At 31.8% G+C, this 8983-nt stretch overlaps 1 protein-coding gene across 2 annotated transcripts in view; it reads right to left on the reverse strand.

Annotated features, from left to right (window-relative positions):
• Positions 1-8983, reverse strand: part of FSTL5 (follistatin like 5) — a 570527-nt gene that overhangs the window by 458902 nt on the left and 102642 nt on the right. Inside the window, exon 3 of one of the 2 annotated variants that reach the window (XM_006771055.2) lies at positions 6639-6669. In XM_006771055.2, coding sequence (XP_006771118.1) covers positions 6639-6669 — 31 coding nt within the window. Of the gene's footprint in view, positions 1-6638; positions 6673-8983 lie in introns of both variants that reach the window. The other variant, XM_006771054.2, reaches the window with a different exon arrangement.

The following is an 8983-nucleotide window of genomic DNA, read 5'->3' on the forward strand; positions in this document are numbered from 1 at the left end:
GGGAAATTATATGCATATATGCATAGCCAATGGACAAAGACAACAGTGTGGTAAAGGCTTGCGGATGGAAGTGCATATGGGATGGAGGGGGTCAACAAAGGGGACATCTGTAATACTTTCAACAATCAAGATACATTTAAAAAATACAATAGATATGTTTAATAAAGCGAAGGTAACCCTCACCAGAGGATTAGATAGAGATTTTCGCAATACCACAGTCCGTATGTAACCATTTTTCTCTTACTTTCCAATATCCAATTAATAAGGATTCTATGTACCAGTAACTTAAGAAACAATGATATTAAATTTAGAATGATATAAAATTTTCCAGTAAAAACACTTACATCTTATCATCTAAGTAATTAAATAGATTGTTACCCATATAATGAGTTACAATATGAAATACACACTAGCTAGTGTGGCTCGGTGGTTGAACATCAACCTATGAACCACGAGGTCACAATTCTATTCCAGTCAAGGCACACTGCCAGGATTGTGGGCTCAACCCAACTGCCAGTGGGGGCTTGCATGAGGCAGCGAGATCAATGATTCCCTCTCATCATTGATGTTTCTATCTCTCTCTCTCACCCCCTTCCTTCTCTTCTGAAATCAATTTTTTAAAGTATGAAATGTATCCTGCAATTATTTAAAAGTGAAATTATTTTATCTTCGACATAGTGGGTAAAATTCCAAGTTAACTAATTCATCAGAGTAGCACAAATGCACATCTACTTTGTCTCATATTAAGTCACTAAATATAATACTACTTACAGTCACAAATCCTTGTTATAGAAAATGTATATCCTTCACACTTCAAAAAATTCAAATAACTTACAAAATACTTAAATACTAGTACATTAAATGTTAAGAACTTTGATTAAAAGGCAGAAATATTTCTTTAAAAAGCAACTAAATATATTTTCTTTAAAATAGTCAAATTTTATGTTGAAAGTGCTTGGGGACACAAAGTGAAAAGGGAAAACTGATAAACCATTTAATTTCTTATTGGCAGATAAAATAGGAACTTGTGACAAAAAAAATGTAATTTTCACATGACCATTTCAAGAACTGCTATTTCATAAAGACTAACCACTGCAAGTGAAGTTATTTTGTAAAGCTAAATAAATGATGCCATCAAACACCTATTGGTTAATAATACTTGACATTTTTTGAAACATGGCATTCAACTGTTTGAGGAGAAAGCTTTTGAAGTTTTTAGAAAACATTTTCGAAACAATTTTAGCTCTGTTAAAAGTATACCATAGAAAATGAGACAGTGTGGTATTGGCATAGGAAGAGTCAAATAAACCAAGGGAACGTAATAGAGAGCCCAGAAACAGATACTTGCATATGTGGGAACTTGAAATATGACCAAGATGGCACTGCAAATCAATGAGGAGAAGCAGAATTATTCAATAAATGGTACTGGAACAATTGGTTAACCATATGGAAAAAAATAAAGTAAAATTGGATCCCATTCTCACACCATATACAATAAAAAAAGAAAAAAAAAAGTATAGAGTAAATATATTCTATATTGTTGAGTGAAGGAAGATCACTATTGAGCAGTGCAGGTAAGAAACAATTGAATTATTTAAAGAAAAGCCAACAAACAATATTCATTTGATATTACACACAGCATAAAATTATTATTTATTCAGAGAAAAAATCCAGTTATTCTGGGTTTTCCCCAATCACCAAACCTATTATGCCTTCATTTATTTTAGATAGCACTGCCTCCTGGTGCAAAGTAAGCTTCACAAGTAATCACCCTGAAACCAAAATATGGGGTTTGGCAAAAGTAGTTTTACAGATGTGTGTATGAGAAACACAATTAAAGTTATTGTAATAATCAGAACCTGCCTGTCTTTTCCAAACGAACAACCTTAATTCTACCTTTGCCCACCCCTGTAAGTGACCCATTGGAGATGACTTATTGGTATGCTTTGGAAAACTAGAGAATATAGACAAAATGCAGGGAGGACAATGATGTGTTTGGCATAATATAAATTGAGCCCTTCTTGGCACAAGTGAAAACACATTCAGATTCTTTCTGAAACCTCTCCGGGTGAATGAGAATAGCATCATTAGGTAGAGGAGGATGTTTGTCTTCCTGTTTGCTGCGGCATAAAGACATGCATCAGGATCATCTAAAATTGTACCAAGTTTTTAAATAAAAATTTAAAGAATGGGTAATAAATATTACCTTAATTCTCAGATAAAAGTTATTACTTTCAATGAAAACCATACTACTTAAAAGTTACTGAATAAGGCATTTGGAGACATCATTTAGATTATGCCCATTGAATATAATTCTATTCATTTACTTTTACTTTATGGAGTTATACTTGATAACATAAATTGTTATATATATATATATATATCATATATATATGATAACAATTAGCATGTATTAATTTTTATTGGTTTCAAAGAGGAAGGGAGGGGGAGAGAGAGATAGAAACATCAGTGACGAGAGGGAATCATTGATCAGCTGCCTCCTGCATACCCGCTACTGGGGCTGGAGCCCACAACCCTGGCATGTGCTCTTGACTGGAATTGAATCTGGGACCCTCAATCTGCAGCCCAACATTCTATCCAATGAGCCAAACCAGCTAGGGTATAAATTGTTATATTTTTGGAAGTCTGCCAAAGTATCAATTACTATCCAAGTAATATTATATTTAGTGACTTTCAAAATTTGCAAATATGAATTTTTTAAAAACTCACATTACCACAAAAATTCACAAAACATCACTTCCATGAAGAAATGTTACAATATTTTAACAGTAAAAGGCCATAAATGGAACAGATGTCAGCTAATAAAATCAGAAAAGTCTGACAATGTGTTCATAATAATTGAGAATTATATTTCTAATTAATTAGTTTCTCAACAATGAATTTATATTCCTATTGTTAAGTTAGGTGTATAGTAAAATGGATTGAAGTATTTGAGATACTCATATTCTAATTAAAGACTTTCCAGTTAGTCATATGTTATTAAGTTGTACATATACTATATTGGCCCTTTTTTTTGCTTCAAGGTAATCAATAATAACTCATAGACTACATTTTGCCCTCATTTAATTTACAAAGTATGTTTTTAATAAAACAAGTAGAGTAAAAAATAGAATTGTTCTGATATAATGCAATTGTTAAGGTAAAAACTCCAAATTATTGCTCTCACATTCTTTTACAACATTTAATTGTTTTTTAAGAATAATTTTCACAAATCTGCCATAAGTACATTTATCTTGGGTTTATTTAGAATTATTGTTTACCAAAGCAAACAAATAAATAAAACTATCAATCCTTTTGTTGACATTTTCTAGTGGTGAATTTTCTTGTTTTTAAAGTACTTGGACTTCCTAAGGATTGTAACTATGGAATGCGATAGACAAACCCACATTTTTCACAAATCCTGCAAACAATTGTTTGCCTCAGCAATAGTTTTCTAAATTGAAATGCCAAGAAACTTAACATTCATAATGTATAACATTGTAAATTGTTAAAAATATAGTAACTCAATTTCATATAACGGTAAGAATTTCCATTTCAGGTATTATTGTAGCAGCTATATTTTATTTCTTAAACATAAAGACATGGAAACAATTAGACAGAGTCTAATAAAGGGCTCACATATATGACTTACCATCATTTAGTTTTACATAATACTTTCATTTGTTAATGTAATATGTCCAATGGCTTTTAGAAATAAGAATTTGACAGTCCATTCCTATCCACTCACTATTCCCAACTAGCTACCTGACCTAATTTTTAGAGACTTACCCAAAATATAACTAGGAATGAAAGAGAAATGTACTTTATTTTTATCATTTTTGAATGGGAAGAGTGAAGAATATCCACTTGAAAGAGAGAAAGGAAAAATTGTGTGATGAATGCAGCTGGGTCTTTCAACTGAATGCAAAGTTAAGTAACTTTTTTTTTCAACTGAGCAAGGGGAAAGCTGATATTTTAGGAGCTTGCTACAGTATAACCATATGCAAACTCTCCACGATGATATTATCCTTCTGATTGTAGTAAATATTTTAAACTATTTTGGAAAATTAAAAACTCAACTAAGTTGACAGAATTTTAAGCCATTTTCTTAAAATATGTTACTATTTCATCACTGAGAACTGTGGAACGATTATCTTAAATATACATGAATAAAGCAATCACAAGTTAAAATAGTCCCCTGAATAATATTGGGAGAGACTTATATCCCATTTTTTGGGATCCTTATATTAGAACTATTCTTCAAAGGAAATTAATTCCTAGTAATACTTATAAAATTTCCAATCAATATTAAAAGCATAATGTATCCTATTTTAACATAGCCATAGTGTCACTGAAGAACAGTGTGAAATGTGACTTCCTAAATAGTTGATCCTTTTTCAAAACTGTAGGACTGTCTTCACTTCTCTGCTATTATCTTCAATGAACTTCATGGAAGGATATCAAAATACTGTAAAGCTCAAAATTATGTACTAAATATATTAGGCTTTAACTCATCTAAAAATAGGCAATTGAAGCACAAAAATAAATTGAGAAACCAATAGCATATTAACTATTGAATCAAAATTCATTTTATCAGGTAAATTTTGTGTAAATGTCATCTTGGAATATATAAAATATGGATTTCGAGGTATTTCAAAATAATTTTAGAATAAGAACTTGTGTGAATGTCAAATAATTAAAGATACAATTGAAAGTTTCAAAATATTTCAATATACATCTCTAATGCATGGAGAAAAGAGGGTTCTGTTTTCATTAGAGTGCTTTGGTGTTAATGTAATTCCAAGTTATGAGTATTATAAGGTTGTGATTGTTGTTATATCAGAAAAAAAGCATAGAACACAGGAAATTAGAAGATTAAAGACTTCCTCTGTAGGCATATCTGGTAATGTAATAAACAAGATCTGCCAAATGAGATTTCCAATTTGTCAGAAAGGCCTGAAATTCCCTAACTGATAATTGGTTACTAACATCACATGAAGACATAGCTTACATTTCAAAAATTAGTTATCAAGAAAGGTAAAATATTTGATTTTTAGAATTTTTGTCATCTACCAATGGGTAAACTATAGCTTCAATGGCTTAACTGTCTCTTAATATTGACATTCAAAAACATTTTAATGGGTTATCCATAATTTCCAGTAAGATAACATTCCAGATGATTCCTATAAACTGTCAAAACTGTAGAGTTCTTTTAAGTAGAGCTAAGCAATAAGTCCTGATGTGACCATGCATCTCTGACTTAGAATACAGCACTCTAGAAGCCATAGTGTGACAGTTCAAAACCATGTGTCAGCCAGTAACAGTAAAAGCAGTGACAAGCATCATCTTAAAAATTGTGTTACATTATAAAAGAAAACATGTTCCTAGACAGCAGTTGGAAAATAATTTCCACTACTTAGGATGGTATGATTTATGTACCCCAAGGCAATAAAGCATCAAGAAGAAAGCTACACTAAACCTGTTTCAATATAACAGAATTATAAATGTGATTTAAGATTCACCTAAAACACTAGGATGTTTCATGAGAAGGAAGATGTGCGCTCAGTATGCTTACAATGCTTATAGAATTTAAATGCATACCATCCAGCACATCTTGGAACAGAAATTCCCTTTTGCAACACAGAAGCATAAAACGTTGAGTTAATATGAGTGTTTTGAGGATAAATAAGTGTAATAATTTCACATATAAAATAACAAACCTAGCTATAGTTTGCTGAAAAACAACACAAACAGGTAAGATTACCATCTTCCTAGAATCATTTATTAGCTCAATGGTCAAACTTCAAAACTTAACAATGTCTTTATGGTGAAACATGTCTCCCTATGTCTGACTAGAGTTGACTATGCCATACTAAAAACTATCACTGATTTTAATATAGAAATAAGTATTTTCTTGCTTTTTAATCCTATATATTAAAAGCCTAATATGCTAAGTGTCTAGTCATCCTTTCAACCAATCAAAGTGTAATATGCTAATGATATGCTAAGGCTGCTCAATTGCTCGCTATGATGTGCACTGACCACCAGGGGGCAGACACTCCGACCGTTAGGCTTGCTGCTGGGGTCCTGACAATTGGGACTGAGCGAGATGGGTTCGACACACCCTGGAGCCCTCCCGTGTCCCTCCCCAGCCACAATCGTGCACCAGTGGGGTCCCTTGGCCTGGCCTGTGCTCTCTCGCAATCCAGAACCCCTCAGGGGATGTCGGAGAGCTGGTATCTGCCCGACACCACAGGCCAGTCTGAGGGACCCCACTGGTGCACAAATTCGTGCACTGGGTCTATAGTAGAAAATAAAAAGAGACAGCAGTGACTAAATAATTGGTTGTCCATGAAATATATTAGAAAAAGTTCATCTGCTAAATCATGGATGTGACAGAACACCAACTCTTATGGCCAATGCTCGATGGAGGAATTCCATGAGAACAAATGAGGGAACACAGAAAATTGTGTTCAAGTTTCACCAAAGGGTTCACAATGGTTTTAAAACCACATTGAAGATGAATTCTGTTTCCCAATTTTAACTAAATTTCCAAAGAAACATCAAATCTTTTATAGTTCTTCTCCTATGCTTACATAAATTTATGAGACTATAATCTTAAAACCATTATTCCTTACCTTTGATTCTTGAACTTTCTTGACTTTTTTCCTGCTGGAATTAAAACAGAAGTAGATCAAAATCTGTATATATGTGTTCAACAGACTGCTATAAAGCATTAATATAATTAAAGACTTGTCTAAATGTTTTGTTGTACATATACCCAGGAGTGATTGTAATACAATTCTCACCTTAACAAGTACTTATGCCAAATCTTTTATTAGAGTAGTAATCATTCTTAGTGGACATAAATTTCTCTAAGAACCCAATACATTATATGAATATAAATGTATAAATAAATGAATAAATGGTTAATGAATAAAAAATAGCTTGTCATGCCTCTCAATGCCTTAGGCTATTCCATTTAATTCAAACATTATGAATGATGTGTTCAGAATTTGCCTTCAACATCTCTACATTAATCATAAGTTGTTGGTGAGGGGAAGAGTTTAAAAGCAAACAGTGGAGACTTCACTAAAAAACACAAAAGACATTTCAACTGTCTTTCCTTCAATTTAACTTAGACTTGGTTCCTGTCTCACTTCTCTGAGGCTAAAGTTGACAACAAATTCTATTACTTATTCAAAGACTGCTTCAGTCAGACCTGTCTTTCAATTTGACATACTCCTTATTAGTTACCAGGCAACTCCAAAAGAATTAGCTTGTGTTCAGTTTTTAAGTAGAAATTGTGCACTCTATAACTTCTCAATTAATATTCATGCACAGTTTACTCTGTCTAAAAGTTTCAGGGTTGCCAACTAAAAATAACCTTGAATATATTTCTAATAAAAAGTGACAATTGCATATATGTATACACACACATACACACACTGAACTGCAGAACTGTATTAATTCCAATAAATTTTGATAAAATGTACACACTTAAGAAAAAATATAAATAATTTATGTTGCTATAAACATTAATGCCAGAGTCAAATTTTCAGAAAGTGCATATTGACAAATGTACATTTATTGGGCCAGCTAACCCAATGTCTGATTCTATTAGACTTTAACACTTTTGTGTTCTAAGTCTCTTATCCTAACTCTTCCAGCTTTTGTGTTTGAATGCTATTCTGTCCTTTGTTAATTAACTGAGTTTCCAGTTATATTTATTTTTTAATTTAGAGTATCTGTTGTTTATTTAAATTAAAATTTAAGTATAAATTACTTGTTTTAAATATAGATTATTCTTTCATAATTATAGGATAAGCAGGCTTAAATTTTTCAAAGAGGTATTTATTAATGAAAATACTCTATCTCTCCTCTTTTACTACTCATTTATTTAGTCATTTATTCTTTCAACAAATATGTATAAAGGACTTTTATGAGCCAGACACTGCTCCAGATGGCAGGATGAACAAAACAATTTTCAACAATAAAAAAACTCATACAAGTGAAAAAAAAAAAAGGATGAACGAAACAAAAAAAAAAGTCATTATTAAACAAACTGCACAATGATAATAAGTATTATTTATTTATTTTATTTTTAAATTAAATGTATTGTGGTAGCATAGGTTAATAAGATTATATAGGTTTCAACAGCCTTAACACATTATTATATTTTATTTGTTTCTTAAAATCCAATTCTCTACTAATACATTTGTATATGCTTGAAAATACCTGTAAATATCCTACAAACTAGAAATGTTTAAGAAGAATGTACTTAAAGAACATAAATTAGCTATTAATTTATTGGACTGGGAAGACTGGGAACAGACTTTTAAAGTAAGAAGAAAAAAAGGATAAACTATTCCAATTACTGCCAAACTTGTATTAGAACTCTTTTAGTGGAGACTTATATACATAATTTGGGATTTTGAAAGTAATATCTTTTTTGATTTGCTTCTATGACTATATTGCCAAGTAAATGTATATTGCCAAGTAAATTTATATTTACTTGGCAATATACATTTTCCACAATTTTAGTTTAAAAACTGTTTTAACTGTTAATTTAAAAATAAAGAAATATTAAGGAGAAAATTGTGATTATTTAATTATGTGAGAATTCTTAAGTGATCAGAGATTTGTTACCTTTACCACATGATATATTTGAAATATATATATATATATATCCTATCTAATAAAAGAGAAACATGGTAATTAGGTGTACGTCTGCTACTCTTCCCATTGGCTAATTAGGGCGATATGCAAATTAACTGCCAGCCAATATGGCGGCTGGCAGCCAGGCAGCTTGAAACTAACATGAGGCTTGCTTGTTTCAGTGACGGAGGAAACCAAGGTTCCCCACCTGCCTTGCTGGCCTCTGAGCCTGCAGTTTGAAACATTGTGACAAATATAGAAGCTAAACAAACCCCAGAAACCTGCTTTCAGCCAGCTTCGGCCTCAGAGCTTAGAGTGGCAGTGG

Source organism: Myotis davidii, unplaced genomic scaffold (assembly GCF_000327345.1).
Source record: "Myotis davidii unplaced genomic scaffold, ASM32734v1 scaffold225, whole genome shotgun sequence".
NCBI classification, from domain to species: domain Eukaryota; kingdom Metazoa; phylum Chordata; class Mammalia; order Chiroptera; family Vespertilionidae; genus Myotis; species Myotis davidii.